Source organism: Pocillopora verrucosa, chromosome 8, assembly GCF_036669915.1.
Source record: "Pocillopora verrucosa isolate sample1 chromosome 8, ASM3666991v2, whole genome shotgun sequence".
Classification (NCBI taxonomy): domain Eukaryota; kingdom Metazoa; phylum Cnidaria; class Anthozoa; order Scleractinia; family Pocilloporidae; genus Pocillopora; species Pocillopora verrucosa.
The window spans coordinates 16,303,954-16,323,585 of NC_089319.1; the positions used below are offsets into that span (position 1 = coordinate 16,303,954).

General features: G+C 37.7%; 1 protein-coding gene and 1 pseudogene across 1 annotated transcript; both read right to left on the reverse strand.

The window, feature by feature from the left end:
• Positions 1–488: 488 nt before the first annotated feature.
• On the reverse strand, positions 489–3,621 carry LOC131791262 (uncharacterized; annotated as a pseudogene).
• Positions 3,622–3,994: 373 nt separating this feature from the next.
• Positions 3,995–19,526, reverse strand: LOC131791269 (uncharacterized). The gene is made up of 21 exons (XM_059108619.2): positions 19,349–19,526; positions 19,212–19,258; positions 18,010–18,109; positions 17,626–17,688; positions 16,684–16,749; positions 16,105–16,215; positions 14,595–14,853; positions 13,306–13,494; positions 12,432–12,531; positions 12,100–12,211; positions 11,145–11,291; positions 10,426–10,508; positions 9,869–9,944; positions 9,465–9,569; positions 8,935–9,102; positions 8,172–8,449; positions 7,348–7,483; positions 6,761–6,871; positions 6,444–6,556; positions 6,104–6,149; positions 3,995–5,398 (listed from the first exon to the last, which is right to left on the reverse strand). The coding sequence occupies exons 1-21, from the start codon at positions 19,403–19,405 to the stop codon at positions 5,162–5,164; spliced, it is 2,604 nt and encodes an 867-aa protein (XP_058964602.2). The 5' UTR covers positions 19,406–19,526; the 3' UTR covers positions 3,995–5,161.
• Positions 19,527–19,632: the final 106 nt, after the last annotated feature.

The window sequence follows — 19,632 nt, forward strand, 5'->3', positions numbered from 1 at the left end:
AAAAAAGAGAGAGGTTTTAATTAAATGTTTTGAATTCTGCTTCCAAAATTATGTTAATAGCATGTACGTCTTGAGATTAGGGAAAAAAAACTTAAAGGAGAAATCAACTCCGAGTAGGCTCGGTCATTTTCATAATCACATACTTCCCAACACTTTCAAGAAGTGCTTTCACCGATAAATTTATTGTTAGCTTCAACCAAACATAGAAACACCACAAACATAACTTGTTTGTGATAATTCCAAGGAATTCATCTTGGCGTTAATTAAACAAAACGCTCGAATGACTAAATTGTCTGACTGTCTTAAAGACAGACAATAGAAAATTTACTTTACAAGAAATGCAGTTTGTTTCAAAATCCCAAATTTGGCAGTTTTAGTTAATTAACAGCGTTTTAGAACACGCTACCATAAGGATTATTGATGACTCATTTTCGCTGCAGGTATCACATTTAAATATTTATGTTTTGTGACAACAATTTATCACAACATTTGCACTTTGGCCTCAATCCATTTATTTTCACGCTTGCATAAAATTACACTTATGTTTGCTACGAGTTTTTGAAATAAGTCTCAATTAGCACCCTTGTGCTGTAGGTGGCATGTCGACGAGTCAATAACAAATGGAGTAACTGCATAGAAGGACTTTTTCTTTGAGTTTGAGGTGTTTTTTCCTAGGACGTCCAAGGTATACTTCCCTTTGTCTGGAAGCTGGCAGTAAATAATTTCTCTTTCATCGCATCTCTCCTTGCTCAAACACGACTTTTCTTGAGTTTCCCCGTTTCCGGCGTTTATCAGACGAACAATCAGTTTGATAGCGTTTGGATTAATGAATGTGATAGCCACGGACCCGTCATACACAGTAATATTCTGTCGGTGACTCTCCAGTCGAAGACCCCATTCCCGAAACTCATCCGAGACGCGCGGAAACCCCGGGTTCTCCCCGAATGCCGATGTCGCCAGCACACTAAATGAACAAAGAAATTGCCCCTTAGCGCTTGGACCGTCCCGTCCAAAAATGTTTAATTTGTACAAACCAGCGACAGGCAAATGCACGCTGATTTTGCTGACGGATCCTTCTCTTTCAGTGAAGCACAGCTCATGGGGGAGATTGTCATCCCCTTGGTGTAGAGTTGCTTGAACCAAAATACTCCCTGGGGTCTTAAGTTTTATCGAAGACCTTCCACATTCTGACAGGATATTTTCGTATTGGTCAACCAACTCAATCTGCCAAGTCTTGAAAAGTTCTGAGATCTGTGGGAAACCTGGATTGTTGCTTACACCTTTTAAAGCTTTGATTGTGAAAGAGCAAAGAAATTCAGATTTCGCGTCCACCGTTTTACGACCGAAGATGTTCAACGTGAAAAAGCCGCTTTCAGGAGCATGAACTTGAATTACAGACTCGTTTTCCATGTTCACGACTGCGCACATTCCGTGAAGATCTTTCTCGTCAAGTCGGAGATGAGCAGACAATAAAACGCCTTTGGGGTTTTGAACGGTGATGGAGGTTCGGCCATTTTCAGCTAAAATGTTTTCCGAGTGGCTTGAAAGGGTCAGGCCCCAGACTCGGAAACGCTCTGATATTAAAGGAAAACCTGGCACAGGACCGGCTCCTTTGTAAGCAGTGACAAAGTATGTGCACAGATACTCCTGGGGCCTGGAATGATCGTAGTAGTTGGCGTAAATGCTCAGTTTATATTCTCCTCTGCTCGGCAAGTGCACTTTTAGGCAGAAACCATTCTCGGTTTTTTCGCTGCAACAGAGCCTGTGGTCTTCCTCTTTCCCGGTTCGTTCGCCAGAAGTCTTGATTAACCTTCCCGTGAGCGAGTCGAAACGCTTTTTACTACAGGTTAGAGTAACACTCCATTTACCGTCTTTGGTTTCGATATTCCTTAGCGGGCTGTGCAACTGAAATCCCAGGGATTTAAAATTAAGACTAACTGTGGGAAATCCTCCTCTGTCCTCCCCAACGCCTGCCGTGGAGTAAATGCAGTATCTGACCCCATGTTCCCACTTGGAGTCTATAAGCACCATAACGTCCAGCACAAATTCCCCCGCAGAGGGAAACTGTGCCGTTAGTTTAACTTTGTTATTTTCACGAGCCGGCTCAACACGGACCATATTTCTGGTAGTGGGTCGTTCTCTTCCAGATACACAGTTTTTTAGCACTCCTTTCAGTATGGCGCTGTCCGTTGCATAAAAAGTCATTTCAATTTGCTCGCTGTCTGAAGCAGTATACATGCTCTCTTTGTGGCTACTCAGAGCCACATTCATCATGCGAAGAGGACCTGAAGGGATAGCTAATCTCTCAAAGGCTTCTTTTGTAACCGGTGCATCTAAAAACTGCCATTTCTCTTCAGCAGGGAAACGATTCGTAATTGCAATCGAGGGCGGAATCATGAATTGGTGTACGTTAGGATCTCTGTGGAACATCATGTCCTCCTCGATACTACCTGCGCCCCAAGTTGGATCACAAATAAACCACTTTCCACCGTTCACTCTAATAACATTCCACGAATGGTTTGGTTCAGGAATTTTCTGCCGCATCTGGTAGCCATATCCTTTAGCGAACCCTCTTACTTTCCGTGCTGGGACGTTCGAAGCTCGACAGAGCTCTTGAAATAAATTAGCATACCCTTCACTTATCGTGACGCGTTCCCTAAGCACACTTTCGGCATCTGTACCTTTCCTTGCTGCTGTTTCGAAATAACCCTCCACGTCGAAGAAAATGTTAGTTGTTATCCATCGATAGACAGCAAAAGCCTTGCTTTTTAAGCTTTCATACGGCTCTGTAAGATATTGGCTCAGTTTAGTGACGTTTTCCGTTTCGCTTCTGGGTATCGATTTGACGTGTGCGTCTACCGCCCTCTCCAAGTCAGAGCGAAGTGTAAGCTTACGCCGACGAATGGCTGTTAATGCCCGCCGGCAGCGGATCTGTAAAAGCGCAATTCCAGCAGGTGAAATCGTGCTGATTTTCTCCCTTTTCTCTGGTGAATCCTCATGAAGGAATACCACAGAAGGTCGAGCAAAAATACCTCGTTTCGGTGCGCAAGGAAAATATTGAATTCCTTTGTAACATCCGTCATTTCCTTGCTCTATTTCCTGCTGCATCTCAATTCCAATCCATTCTCCTTCGCCAAGTTCGGTAACACCAACAAACTTTACAACGCCGACATAACCGCGCACATGAACATCATCGCCGATTTGAAACGGGGTAATTAATCCCACACCATTACAGTTTCCAGTTCTCTCTAAATGTACATCTTGATTTTCGAAGCCGCTTTGCTGCTGGCCAATATCTGTGTTCTTGTTCAATGCTTTAAATCCTCGATTTCCTTCTTCTTGAGTATGAACTTGTTTCACTTTAGGAGCATCGGGGACATCTGTGTTGACTTCCAGTGTTTTAGAATTACTGCATCCCATGTTCGATAAAATTCTTGCAAGCTTTCAACATTTGCGCTTTTCTCAAGTGGTAGGTCAAGTTTCGTCGGCTTGATTTGAAATATATTTTTCGCTCTTTCGTTAGGTGGCCGCTTCGCACGTAAGAAACCTTTTCAGCTCTTGCTCTCACATTGTGTTTATGCTAAAAGTGGTGACCACAGAATATACTTAGAGAAAATTAAAAATTCCTTTTTGTTAGGTAGATAAATTATTTATCAGCGGTTTGTGTAAACGACGATATGCCTTTTCTCCGGTTTCCCAGCAACACAGAACTTAATCTACTCTTTCAAGCAGTAAGTAATGGGGAACCAACACAGGATAACAAAATTGACAATAAATCCCATGAGATATGGGCAATAGCGAACAACTTCTGTCCGGTTGATGATTTTAAAATGCTAATTTCACCTCCGGTTGGCAGAAAGAAGAATAACTATTGTCCATTAGTCTGATAAACAACTCTACAATAACAGAATATATATTGCAATATTCTAATAACAAGACACTGCGCTGGTTGGGTATGCTACCAGGAGAACCAATGAGTTACTTCTGCATGGGTTTTTATTTACTTTTCCTAATTATTACAATTTCAGCATTTTCCCTTATAAATAAGGCATATTTTTGGTACAAAAGACATCATTTAGTTTCAATCCGAGTCCCGCTAACGTCCCACATAGCAACTGTTTTAAATCATTATTCATAACCATTTGAATTCAACGTTTCATCTCAAAGCTCTTTACAAAAATCGAATGACAGCTTTGGCGAGATTGGGTAAAATAAAATCTACACGTACTTACTTTTCAATTTTTAGTACAAAATTTCAACATTGTGAAACGATTTGCCAGTCAAAATTTTGGAAAATTTTTTAAATTACCGGTAGAGTCTTGGAGACCTGTAGGGTGTCAACAAGGTGTTTTTTTGGATAAGGTGTTTAGACACCTTTATCAACCTTTTGCCGGAATAAAACTTGTCATTTGTCACTGTCAACATACGTAGCTTTACAGTTTACAAAGCCGACAAAGGGAAAAAAGAGGCCGCTAACTTCCATCTCTTCAACAACACCTGTTTATTATTTATTTTGTTCCCGCCCACACGTTCCATCTCTTGTTAGGTTTATTTTTCAAATGTTTCCCAATCTTCTGGCAAAATGGCTGGAATTTGTATTGAAACCCTCCTCAGAGAAGAAATTTTTGAAAGCGCCATTTCTTTTGAGCGTTTTACGCAACGATTACGTCACAGCAGTAGTTACGTCATGTAGGATAATCTCTCGCGCTAGTGAAGATTTTTCGTGTGCTTTGCCAACTAAAGTCAAACCTGTATTAAGCGGTCACCCACGGGAATAACACAGGTTCCACAGGATAGGGGTACCACGTAAACGCCGTTTAATGCCATAACTGACCACTTATGTACAAAAAAATCCCTCAAAAATGCCCTAACATTGATTTCGGGGGATAAAATGGACTCATTTTTATTTAAAAGGCTATTCTTAGTTTAATTTGAGCTGATACACTTAAAGTGACCGTTCAGTAGAGGTGGGAAAAAAACTAACCGATGGCACTTACTCAAAGGTGACCAAGACCGCTTAACAGTTATTGGAGGGAAACAAATTCGGGACTTTGACAACCGACCGCAAAATACAAGGTGACCACTTAATACAGGTTCTACTGTAGTTTTACCATTTTCATGTGAAATACCCGAAATAAGCTTTGAAATTTCCTCTAAAACGTTAAGTGAAATAAAAGTTAAGAGCTCTGTTTGGATCACAATCCGCCGCAAGAGTCACTCGTACCAGTTCTCTCCGCGGCACATCATCTCCGAGGACATCACGAAGTTGTTCAATACAACGCTCTATTTGACTGTTACCACGTGGCATGACGTCATCATCGTTGTCATCATCACTGTCCTCCGAATATTCAACAAAATCGTCCTCGAGCAGGCCTTCAAAATCTTCTAAACGGGTAATCTGTGGATTAAAAGACACGATCAGCGCGCTGGAATTCATGGCCAATCCAGGGTAACTGGATTACGTTCTTTGGCGAGACCTAGAGGAAGGACGTGCAACCCTTACAATGACTCTCTCCCTCCTGAATATAAAAAAATAAAGGCCAACTACCTGGGAAACGTGATGAAAAACCGGAAAGGGAAGACTGGTATCTAGACCGGACAAATACTAAGGGTCTCAAATAGCTGAGAAGAATGTGCTATCTTTGCTATGACATCTGGAAATGATTAGACTTTCTAGTCTTCTTTGATGAGGAAGAAAACCTGAACTCTCGTCTCCTGCATCTTGTCTGTACTAGTTAGTAGTGGACGTTAAAGAACCCACGCACTTCTCTCAAAGAGTAGGGAATGTAGCTCCGGTGTTGTGGTCTGGCCTTGTTTCAAAAAATTCCTAAGTTGGGAGCACCTGCAAAATTCCCTTTCAGCAATTGTAACTCCTCAATGTAGTCTGGGTTAAGTCCCCCACAATGTTGTAAAGCGCATTAGGGAATTTTCCTGTAGAGAGTGCGTTACATAAATGCATCGTTATCATCATCATCCAATGTTGGAGGAGAAGCGGTACTCCTACCGGTACTCCAGCAAGTGAAAGAGCAAGTCTCGTATGCAGAGTTACGAGATAAAATAGAAGGGGGTAACTTCCATTCAAAGATATTATATTGATACTTACAGCAAGTGCCTGATTTACTTCCTCTGTTATTGGTTTAGCCTGTGGCCTAAATTATAAGAAAACGTTTGTCATCCAATGAGATGTGTTGGTCTTACGACCTGAATGCAAGTTAAAGAGGATGAACCTCAGAGACTGAAAACCCCACTGAGCCTCAATAATCCCTCTACAGTTGTTCTTAGATCACCTACGTTTTCCCGAATTTCTGTGTGGAATCAGATTGGTATAAAGGTTGGAGTTTGCTTCGTAGGCGAGTCATAAGTAAAGCATGGTCAATACAATGAAGGAGTGTTTTTTTTATGACTCGCTGACCTTACCGTATATCCAACCAAAATTCACTTACATGTTTTGACGAATTCTGTCCTCGATACTTTGTTTCAAAGTGCCAGGGAGCTCTTCAAACATTTCTAATTCCAAGACTTCAGGATGCAACGTTATGTAGTTAAATGATTCTTCCTGAAAAAAAATAACAAAAAACAAAAAACATAGGTACTCTTCACGTAGGGTTATGTCGCAATATCAAAATACCAAAACTGGGAATTAATTTTAAGTTGACTCATGAAAGACGAACTTGGAAATTTTTGGCACGAATTTTAAAGAGAAGCATTTGCAAACCGTGAGGTACATGTAGTCCCGTTCAGTGCTCTACGCGTCTCCTACCTTTAAACGAGCCACAGAATACTGCTCCGCCATACCAAGATACAGCAAAACGTTATCTTCATCGATGTTTCGAAGTAAGACTCCCTCACAAATTTCTTTTAGAGAATCCACCTGGAATTGAAAATCCCAAATTTTCTGTAAAAAGCCATCAAAAATCGAAGAAAAATAGAGACAGATACTAGTAATAAATTCCTTAGCGACCAAGAGTTCTCACTGAGATGTAGACGGCCAATCCTGGCAAGGAAAACATCACGAAGAATGAAGACTCGACGAAACAACAAGCAAAACACCTGAAGCGCGGGAAAACGCGTGTGACCAGGTCGTGATTGGTTTTGGTTTAAATCTGAATGGTTGAGAGTGTGGCGCGGGTTTTCTGAAACAAACAACCGGAATAAAGCAAAACCAAAGCGATTCCCAATTAGTTTTGACGCTCTTTTAAAAATTGCTCTATCGAGAGATTTCTGTTTTCCCATACGAACCATGGAATTAAATTCTAAATGAGTACTGCTTACGCTAATGCTCCGACTGCATTAATTGTGTCAAACACAAAGAAGAACGTGGTCGAAAGAAAGAATTTTACCCCTTACCTCGTACTTATCGCTCAATGCTATCACCTCGGCAAGCTCGTCCAAACTAAGGCTGTCCTTATCAAGAATACCGCTGTACAGATAACCAAGGAACTTGTAGAACAAACATGGACTCGTGTCGGGAATTAAAATCCGCCTGAAAACCAACAAATTGTATCTATCACTGGCAACTCAGCCAACAAACTCATTAGACAAGTAAATGTCGACCAGACTGAGGAGTTCAGAAATACGCCATTCTTTCTTCCTCTCTATCTAAAGGAAATGTTTCTTTATTTTTATCACTTAGGTTTGGGTCCAGTAACATTGGTAAACGGATTTTCTTAAGGCGTCGATCACTTCGGTCCGTACGTGTATTTTCTATGCATTTCCTTTCTTCCGTTCACACGCAAACGAGTGAGAAACCAGACATTTTTGCAATCGGTCCCTTAAGGCGATAAATTCACGAAGTAACGACCTCTAGGTATTCCTGGGGGTTCGATGAGGTAAACGAGTAAAACGCAAGATATTGCTAACATTGACGTAACTACTCCTTTAGAGAGTTTTTCGATTGAGTGTCGTACAACCAAACACAGAAGTAATCACAACACTTTTGCTTGGTTAAGAGGCTGGGGAAAGTTCTACAGACCAATCAGGGAACCAGAACTAAACTAGGCTAATTTTAAAATTCAGTTTAAAATTGCTCTTCTTATTTAAACCAACTGCTTCTCAGGTCAAGCTTTTCCACTCCTTTTTTTCGACTGCGAACTGGTGAACCAGTTGCGTAAACAATATGTAAACGATCAGCATCGCACCCCAAAAAAGGAGCTTTAACAAAGCCCTCGTACCTTTCTATAGATTCTTTCATGCCACTCAGTAGTGCCCGTCTAAACCAATCACAACGTGTAGCTACAATAACACGATGGGCAGCAATCTCCATTACGTTCTGATCACATATTCTTTTGCACTCTGTGCATGCGGAGTAATGAGATAAGTCTGTTTTGTCAAAAATAAATTTCATGTCTGCATGAGCTCCAGATATCAATAGCTGGTTGACTGATTGAGCCAGCGGGCTCTTATCAGCCGGCGGACAAGTTATTACTGACTCCACACGACCTCTGCTCTTCTACAAGAAAGAAGAGAAAGTCAACTTAATTAAAAAGCCTTTTTGTCATAAAAATAATCTTATGAAAAGAAATTTCGAGAAACGTTTGATTGCTTATTTAAACGCTAAAGCGTTCTTTAAATACATACAACCTCTAAAAACTTATAAACAGGAAATAGGTTATATGTCTCCTTTCCCCTTCCCCCCCCCAAACTTACTGTTCATCGACAGAGTTTAAACTATTCCTGTATTATAATAAGGATATCATGAATAAGCAATCACATGATTTTCACGAAAAGTTCAGATGGATCAAACAAGAAACAGTTATATGTCTCCCCTCCCACCCCCCCCAAAAAAAAGAATAAATAAATTTCGAGAGACTGACCGCAGTGAATATTAATGACTGTTTTACCATCGCCATGTTCTGTAAGTGTTCCCACTCATTTTTTCTCAGTAATAAGGAAGTTTTTACACCCATGAAGAGCGATTTCTCCTTAAAAAGTTACCTTTTCTCTAGTGATGTCCTCGTCCTTGTCCTCACTAAAACTCTCCTTTCGGAAACCAAGTTCCTGAACAAGATTGGTAAACTGGTCTTCATGAATAAAAGCAATTGTCTGTTCCACCACCGGCTCAAGAATATCTTTGTTTGCTAACACTTTTCGTAAACTAAGACTCTGCGAAAAGAAATAAGTTTATGCACAAAAGTCACAAAATCACCACCCATATGCCCCAGGAAAACTTTGTGACAAATAATAGGCGCCTTGTTCAAAAACTGACCAGCGAGGTTTACCAGTAAGTTTTCTTTAACAGATGTTCCTAACAACCTTTCTTCCCGATGTAAACAGTCTACAAGTTTTACTGACGAGTGCAACTATCATGATCTGAAAACTAACAAATTAAAATAAAGCTTTTGTTTAAGTTGTTTGATAAATTTTGGTCTATTGTAGAACCACTTGTTGAATTATTGATGCCCTAAAATGTTCCTATATAATAATTATGACGTTAAATTATTTGCTATAGATCGGCCAATTCTTACCACGAATGACGTCCACTCTTTACACAAATACTTCCACTGCTTCCATGGCATCTTTTTCTCAAATATTCTTGGAAATTTATGGAGAGTGCGAATGTGATCTGGTATCTGCATTGATTAAAATAAAACATCATCTACATGCTCGATGATTAACTGGACTCTCACCTTGTTTCTCTAACCTCAAAGCTTTGAACAGTTACATGAAATCCCAACGTATTTCATACAAGTCCACCCCTAAACAGCCCCACCCCCTCCCCCTACATCTAACCATTGGTCTTCCCCAGCCTCTCTCCTTCAAGCCACCTCTGCATACGTCACTGTTGATCCTTTTCCAGTCCTGTCTCTCAGTATACCCACTCTACTAATACAATAGTCTCTTCTAATAACACATACTTATTATTACTGACCTCTAGCATCATATTATCCATGGTCTTTAACACAGACCTCAGCTTCTGTTCTTCTGATAAAGAAGTAAAATCCCCCCTGAAACAGCGAGAATATGTGGACATTAAGGATAATACTAATTAAAAATTCGAAAACAAATACTAGTGTTACTACTAGTGCTAGTGCTGGTATTTAAAATAATGACAGATAACTATTACAAAAATAGTGATAAGAATAATTAATTTGATAGTAATAATAATAATACATTATTTATCCCAATTGACGATAGTAACTATAAATTATATAATTGTTTATCGAAAAAAATACCAGGTGATAAAACATTGTTAATTTTATGAACAGATAGTGATTTAAAGTTGAGTTTTATATGGGTTCAACTCCTATTAAAAAGGATTTGCAAAGAATTTGGAATGTGAAGGCTTTCTGTTGAAACAGGATCCATGCTTTAATCCCAATGAATAATAGTTAGTACACATAAAGTCAGCCTTAGCTTTTGTTCAACAAATATTAATCAATTTAATCTAAATGTAGGGTCAGAGCTTGGGAAAAAAGATTTTCTCACCTTTTTTGCAGCAGAAACATAAGTGATGATGAGACCTTATCATGAAATCTTTTAAGTGTTATAACTTCTCTAAGGTGAACTGCCTGAAGATTAAACAAATTTAACACAAATTAAAATCATAATAATATCTCTTAGTTAGTATGTGAGCTATGATTGGTGCATCTTATAACCTGTAACACAAATCAAAATCATAATAATATCTCTTAGTTAGTCTGTGAGCTATGATTGGTGCATCTTATAACCTGTAACACAAATCAAAATCATAATAATATCTCTTAGTTAGTATGTGAGCTATGATTGGTGCATCTTATAACCTGTAACACAAATCAAAATCATAATAATATCTCTTAGTTAGTATGTGAGCTATGATTGGTGCATCTTATAACCTTGTTTTCTCTATCCGTACTGTAAGTGACAGAACTTACTATACTAACATCAAACTGAGTTTACTTACAAAGAGGAATTAAACATTCCCATTCCCAAAATTTCATAGAATAAACATGAACATAGCCACACAAACAATGAGCACAGCCACACTCCACTCTCTATCTATACCTGATTATTGCATAATTATGCAATTCATGACATTTAATTGGTTTTGCAACCAGGGTACATGATCAAAGTTAAAATTAAAGTTCCCTTTTCATAATTTGTTCTTTTCTTTTTGATGAAGTAGATTTACCAGTAGTATGATCTAAAAATACTTTGTATTTACTCACATTTCTGAGCGTTCTACTTAATGAAGTTGCCATCTTTGGAAGATGTGTTTTCGATTTATGATCTTTGTCTACTTTCCGTGTAATTGTCTCCAGAGCACAATTGGCATCACTTCCCAGCTGAGTGGATGTTAACCAAATCTTCTCAATCTATGTACAGAAAAAGAACACAATGGAGTAATAGGAAATAGTAGGGTGCCCCCTTCTGTTACAAATTTCATTTCATTTCATTTTATTTTTATTTAAACAGGGTCAATTCATCAGCCTAAAAAATACATATCACATACGCTAGAATATTTAAAACTCAAACTATATACTATAACACTAAAAGCTGTTTTCCGTGAGTGCCGTGTGTTAGACTTAAAGAATTTCATTGATCTTACGTTTAAATACCCCCAGAGACTCTGTGTTCCTTATATTGCATGGTAGACTGTTCCATATATGATGTGGCGCCATTGTAGCTAAAACTTTTTTGGTAATAATTAGTGCACGGTAAGGGAACATTGAGCTTATTTTCAGAGTCCCTGAGGTCATAAGCAGAGTCACACCACGTAAACTTTGAACACAAATACTCTGGAGCTAGCCCGTGCAGACATCTAAACATCATGGTGGCTTTGTGAATTTCCTGCCTTTCCTCCCTCAACCCTTGTACAAGCTTATTGATCCTGAAATAACCTGTTCTTGACCCAGTTTCTGGGGCAAGAGATGAAGGAAGGTTAATTAATTTCAGATAACTTCGCTCTGTTTCCAAGCCAGTTTGTTGGAACCATTCAATATTTCAGATGGGGAGAAAGACACTGCAAGAGCACTTCTTGTCCCAATATCAATTTTGTTTATTATTTGTTATAAAAACATTTTAATTACAATAGTACCAATCAATCTATCAATAATAACTTGATATTAAAAGATAGAGCCATGAAGCTTAACTGTTATTAATAGTTATTTCAAATTCACAAACCTCTGGAATAAGATGCAAGGCCATGTCTTCCCTCTCAGACTCACTGAGTCCAGATAAAGCACCTTGGAAAACTGTCAAGAATTTCTCCACTAGTTCCACAAAACAAGGCAACCTAGGAGGAAAAAAACAATTAATAAAGAAATATAGAACTAGTGTAATACCATTTTTCATGTCACACTGTACATGGGCACAGTAAAACTGAAGTCAGTGCTTGATTGAACAAAAACAGAAAAAGAAGACAAGTGTGCCAAGTGGAACCAAATGAGTCATAATGTAGTGCTGAAGGAATTTCCAGAAGATCCCAAAATATTGGAAAATGTTTCTTCTTTTACCTCTTCCAACAGTGCTGAATAATATCTTGTCTCTCTTCTCTTGATAGGTCAGACTTGTGTTTGGTAAAAATGTCACAGAGCAAAACAAACTTCAACATTCCTGGTAAGAATAGGATAACAGCGGAACATTGGTAATTTAATGAAACTTCAGTTAATTTTTTTTTACTCCAAACCACCTTTGTGTAATTAACAACTCCAGTCTTAATAGTTCTACAATGGATAGAAGGTAAGAAAAGTACTTCTTAGGACATCATTGATAATTGTGTTATGTTAGTTAACTGTTTAAACAAATTTCTGATTTATCCACTGGTGGCTTGTCCCCAAATAATCACAGAGGAGTGAGGGTGGCAAAGGTTATATAGATTATGCACATGCAATTAGGCCCAAAATTAATATATAATTATGTGACGCATTAATTTTAACAAAAGGCAAGGGGAAGACTGAGATTTGAAGCTCTCTCTTTTAAATTTTTGATGCATGAAATAATGTTCAAAGTACATGTGACATGTATTTTTTTAAAATTTGTACACGAAACAGGATCTGGATACCCCTTTGCTACCCTATGGAGTAAATTTATCCCATTTCAGCAGAGTACCAGCTCAAATACTGTGATGCACTAATCGGTTGATGTATCAGCAGTACCACACCAATGGCACAGGATGGAACAGTGCCTGAATCCATGTCAAACTGGACATGGAGCAAGTCTAAAGGGTTTGAGGCATGAAGCACAGAGACTGTCAGACTGAGCACCTATACTTGTTCTTGCTGTGACCCTCTTCTTTGTCAAAAGCAAGGATCAAAAATTAGGACATCCACTTTGAAGAGCTGCTCATATCAATTAGACAAACTATAATTGTTAAGATAAATTATTTACCTATTGATAGTTGCCTCAGTGACATTTTGGTAACTTTGACTATCTTTAGAGGATCTACTCTACATCCATTTCCAGTGTTGACAGTTCCATTACTTGTTCTATCATGACGAAATCCTGAGGCTAAAGATTCTGATATTTGTAAAATGTACTCCAATATACTATACAAGTCACTGAGAAGACTTTTGATCCCTGTGAAATAAAGAAAAAGATAATTCTTAACAGTTCTGTGATGTAGAATTGTAGTAGACTGAGGATAGTACCATTTTGATAGTAAAGACAAGATGGGTATCCATTGTGCTTCCATGATTAACCCTTTCACTCCCACAAGTGACCAAGACAGAATTTCTCCTAACAATACCAATACAATATCAGCAGGCAGGTGATGAGAATAGAGAAGAATAACAATCATGGGATCATTAGTTGATCCAATACCAAATTCTCTGAACTAAGGATTAACACTTTATGTGGAAAAAACCCTGCCAACTGTGAAAAGGGTTAAAGGTGCATGGACAAGGTTACATTAAGAACAAAAGCAAGATGGAGAATTTGGAAGGTCGTGGGATCCAAGCCAAGTTATGAGTATTTATTCAATAATACCCAACCACCCATGAGCAGAGATGTCCTATGGACTTGAATATAATTAAAGTGAATTAAAGATACACATCAGTTGGCCATTGCAAAGAGAGGTTCTCTTTTCACTGACTCTAACTTGAACCACAACTATTTTGAAATGTTTTCTCTGGAGGGTAGAAAACCAAAAAACCTACAGAAAGGGCCTTGGAGCAGGGAGCAGTCTATTTCTTCAGAAATTACATGTAACCCAAGCCATATGCTGCATTTGAATCAGGAATAAACATGGATCATTTTTTTATGAGGATTGAATCATGCTGTGGCCAGATCCATGACAGGCATTCTCCTCTGAGAGTAGTTTTCAAAATGCTTTCACTTTTAAATTAACCACAATAAGAAAACTTGAAAGAGAACTGGTATCTTAAATAAGAAAGACAGGATTGAGGCCACAGTCATGAATGATAAAGGATGTTGTCCTTCTGATGGAAGCCCTAGAAACAAATCTTTTTTTGTATCTCTTAATCAAATCTTAGCCATGGCATGTTGTTGAAATCTTCTCCCATTGAGCCTCTCTGTGTATAGAGAGACAATGTTTCAAAGCTGATGCTACGCTGTAAATTACCGAAGGCTGCCTGATTCACTTTAACAATTAACAAAGGGGAAGCTGGAAATGAAATAGATCTAACATAAAATGTTCTTAAACATTATCAATAGCTTACTATTTTTCACAGCTGTTGCTTCAAGATACTCAGTACAAAGCTTGCTTAGATGTCCAATATCCTTCCCATTCAACTGGGAAAGTTTTTGAAGCTCTTTTGCAGTTTCATCTGAGATGTCAGCTGGCAAACAACTGGTGTACAAGTAATGTAACAGTGCCCTTAGCACATCTGATGGCTGATTTTCTAATAAAGGAGGAATTTTGTCCCATGTACAGACATCAGTAAAGAAACAAGAAAGGACTGTCTTGTGGGCTTGGAACTAAAAAACAATGCAAAAATAAAGATTAAAAAAAAAGTGGACCAGGATGAAGAAAAAGGTGTCTTGGGAACCCAGTGACCCTTTGATACCATGATAGTTTGTCCCACTTTCAGCACCGCAAATCATTGTAGGGTACTTCCACCCTTCCCAGACCAGATGCTACTTAATTGCTGGTAGTTCCTACCACTAACTCAAACTTCCCTCACAGATTGTGGGTACCCATTCAAACTCTACCATAAAAAGAGGCACAGAAAGGTGTGTCGCCTATCATTTACAAGAGGACATAATTTCATGACACCAGCCTGAGATAAAACAATAGTAAGACCTCTTGATCCACAGTCTAGAACGTTAAATGGCAAAAGGGCCAACCCAGCTTTAACTGAAAACACTTGATCTAACTTGAAGGTAAATTACATTCCAATACTGTCACCCAGGATGTCAATCCATACATTTATTGTAAACAATGAACATTGCAATCATGAACTAATAATAAAAGAAATCTGATAATGCAGAAAAGTTTGAGATGATCAAAACATCTTCTGGGTCAAGAAATATAGGAGGCTCATGCACAAATGTTTTTGAAACATGGACAGCAGCTGAAAGGTTAAAGATCTCATTTCTAGTGCTCACTAACCTTTCCGGTCTGCACCTTTTATGTTTAAAATGCAAAAACCATGACCTAGCAGTCAATAATTTACACCAAAGTATGCTAGAATTACTCTTTTGTTTGCCATCTGCATCTCTAAAATGTCTTCACTTAAATCCTTGAATATACCCACTGCATATGACTGTATTTGGAAATATTAAGTACTAGCTAATAATACTTAGTAACTGCCTCAGCTATAATATTACATGTATAGACTTAAATAAAATAGGCTAAATATATCTAATTAGACATTTTGGTGTGTAGTATTGCTGAATATTTTAACAAGTTGTGCCATATTTTAAAGAGCGCATAGGGCATGTCAAAATACAAACAACTATTATAATTTGTTATCCAACTGCTTGATTTTATGCTTATTTCTCATAAGGCTGAAAAAGTGAAGCAGATAGAGAGGCGTAGTGTGTTTAGTGGACCATTACCAGTTAAACAGGTCTTTTTTTTTATGGACAAAAATACAAAATATTCAGTGGCCTTAAATGTGGCATGATATTTGTGCTTGATTCACAGACTCTACTATTAAATAAAAATTCACCATAAAAGCCAAAATTGACTTCATTATTCAAACTATTAGATTGTTAATGAGTCACCTTTTCACCATTGCTAGCAGTAAGGGTGATATCTGTGAAAATGCCCTCCTTCAATGCAGAAAGTAAGGAATATGGACCATGTGAAAGATTTGTAGAGTTCACTTGATCCACCTGGGTTGAAAACACATGTATTTAATTCCAAAATGAAAGGGTCTACCAAACAGATTCTGAGAAACTAATTAAAAAGATAAATGCAAAATTGGGAAATTGTAATAATGCATTTTACAAAGCTGGCATAGTCACTGAAAAAATATATAGGGCTTGGATCTCAGTATGGCAAAATAATTTGCCACAGCGATATAATTATTATAAACTTCGACAAATGTTAGAGTAGAGCAGAAAATAATGAGTCTAATAAACTATCATTTTCCTTTACAGGGTGACACCTATAACCAATTTCTGAAAAGTTTTAAGTCATGATAAATAATGAGAAGTGTCATTCTAATGACAATTGTTTTTGGAATGTGGTGCTCATTCTGAATTCATTATTTTCCAGACCAGATTTTTTTTTTTACATTTCAAGTGATGGTGATGTTGATAGGGAAATACTAAATGCAAAGCTGTTGAACATATTTTTACCTTTCGACAACACAACTTTAAATGTCTGTCATAACACAAGACCAGCTGGTTTGATTCAAGAGAACACTATAGAGCAAAAAATTACAGAATTGCCTGTTGTAAGGAAATGAGAAACCATAACACTGACTGCATGTACACAAAAAGGAACTTTATGTAGAAATTACAGAAACATGAAAAATACAAGACTGGAGTGACAGAAGGAAAGAAATTGAAAGAAAGAAAAAAGAAGAAAGAATGGAAGGAATCGGAGGGCATCCAAGAAAGGAGAAGAGGGTAACATTCACAAGCCTGTCACCAAATCCTTCAAAACAAAAAGCTGTTCACTTCCTGAAGAGAGCAAAAAGGGTTTTTCCCTCACAAAATCCATTTGTTTTCAAGTAGAAAGGTAATAAGAAGAAAGAATTAGTAATACATGAATTAAGGGATACTGATGAATTCAAATCCAAATTCTCAGTACTAAAATGATACATAATGTATGGCAATGTAAGGAGTATTTGGATCAATATCAGTATCTGGGCAACTGCCCACCTACCCCTCCCCTAACCCTAATTTGTTATCAATTGACTGTTGTTGAGTTAGGGGAGGGGTAGGTGGGCAGTTGCCCAGATACTGATATTGATCCGAGTATTTCATGATGACAATTGACTTTAGAGTAGCCAATAAAGTAAAAAAAAAGAAGGGAATACAAGGCTTACAAGGAGTAAATTAGTAACAGCAATGTTATTACCTGTTACCAAGTTGTCATTTGACACCACCTTACATGATCTTAACATGGTTGATATGTTTAAGTTGCATTTTTTAAGAAAAGAAAATAAAAACCACCAAAGACTGGTCATCCAATTGGCATCTTTCAATACAAATTTAGTAGTCAAAACTTTTTTCTACTTGTTACGAGCAACCAAAACAGGTTACTTATTCAGCAATATACTACTTTTGACTTACTCTTAAAGCAATTTTGTCAACATTGCTGCCATAACAAACCAACTCTCCTGAAAAGCCATCGACCTGCACAAGAAAAAGAAGACTCTTTGCCCCACATATAAATTTATTAACAATTTGTGATTTGAAGATATCTAATTCTGCCACTAAAAACAGTTGTGAAATAGAGCTTTAAGTTATAAACATTCAGTATTCAAGAGCAAACAATTATTTCAACAAATACACCTGTAACACTACTAGATCAAGAATTGCATGATGAATATAATTTAGAGGCAAGTTGTTTTACCAAAGATAATCTCCAGATCCAGAGGAGAGACACTTTGGTATTAAATTTCTAGCATTCAAACAAAAAGCTTGCAAACACTAACTTGTCTAAAGTTCTCTTACCACAAATGTTTCACAAGAAAAGAAAGGAAGTGTATCTTGTTCTGATGTTGGAGGCACACTCCAGATCAGATCACCACCTTCCTCTAAACTGAATTGTACTCTGAAAAAAAGAAACAGATTATCAATTCTATACAAAGAAATCATAAATATAATAGTAATTTATGTAAAAATTAAGTCCATTTTTATTAAAAACTCACAGAAATATGCAGGAAGACAGAGGAACAAGACACAGTTTGAGAGAGTGGGGAATGAATAACTAATTATAAATGGTAGAATACCTGATTAGATGATTATAAATGACTGAAAACAAATCAAAGAAGAAATTTCTTTGCATACAAGGTGATAGCAGGTGATGGGAAATTCATTGGTCTAATAGTAAGTGCAATGAACTCCAGGCCAGGTCTCGAACTCAGACCTCTTGCCCTGGTCAATGCATTGTGGTCTTGGGCAAAATTTATCATTTACTCACAAGTAGTGCCTCTCCAGCCAAGAGTATAAATGCATACCAACAAATTAACAAGAAAGCCTGGTGAAATACTAGGGGGAGAGGGGGGTAACCTTGCAATGGACTGGCTACCCATCCAGGGAAAAGCAGTGCTAATCCTTGGCCCTTCATGCTTGGGAAACCAGAATAAGCTCCAACTGGGTAGGCCACTTGGCTTGAGTACAGACTTAACTTATCAAAAAAGTTTGAGTGAAGTAAGGTATCCTTTCTGCTGTTTCAGTAATAATATTTTAAATATTTTAACTCTGCAATTGTTTTTCAATAAGCTTTGCCCCCCTAAATGTGTATTCTTAAATTAAGTTTCTTGGCAATTTCCCAGGATGTGTCCTTATTCATTTGATAGAGCTCCATCAAAAAAAAGTTACAAATCAGGTGGAAATTATTATTATTAGTGGTAGAACTTAATCATATAATTATTAACTTATGCTGTTGGCTCTAAAGATACGCAGTCTCTATATCTCAAAATAAAGCAATGAATAACTACATCAAAGTAACGCTACAGAGCTGCGTGTTTGACTACATCACTAAAAAGTAATTTTAAGGGCTTGTTGAAGTGTCGCATAAACGTTCGAGACTAAATAGAACCCAACAAAATTAAATTTTCACCACAAAACATTTGCGCTCACAGACAGAAAATAGGATGAGCTATTCAAATCATTAAAAAATATACAGTTTACAGAAATGAATAAGAAGTTACCCTTCGACGTCTGGGTATCTCTCTTCTTGTAGTTTGCAAGACACTATCTGAAAACATTCATTGTCGAGAGAAATGTCAGCAAAACTGAAACCATTATTGATTTTTGTGGCAAATAATTTTCTGGGATTTGACGTTACCTCCCAACAGCCGAGCAGATCTTCCTCAGAAGGTTTTCTATCACAAACCTCATCCATTTAATTGGAATAAGCAGTAATTACTCCATTACATAGACAATCTATGCGGTATGTTGTTAGGAACTTCTATGTTTTCATTTAAATTCCTATTCTTCGACGCGACTAAACTGGTTCGGAATACAACAACTTCGTTTTAGATCGGCTCGGATCGGCACTGCTCGGTCAAGGTCGGCCATTGGTACGTTGCCATGCCCCAATGCGTCTTGGGTAAATAACATTAGTAGGGA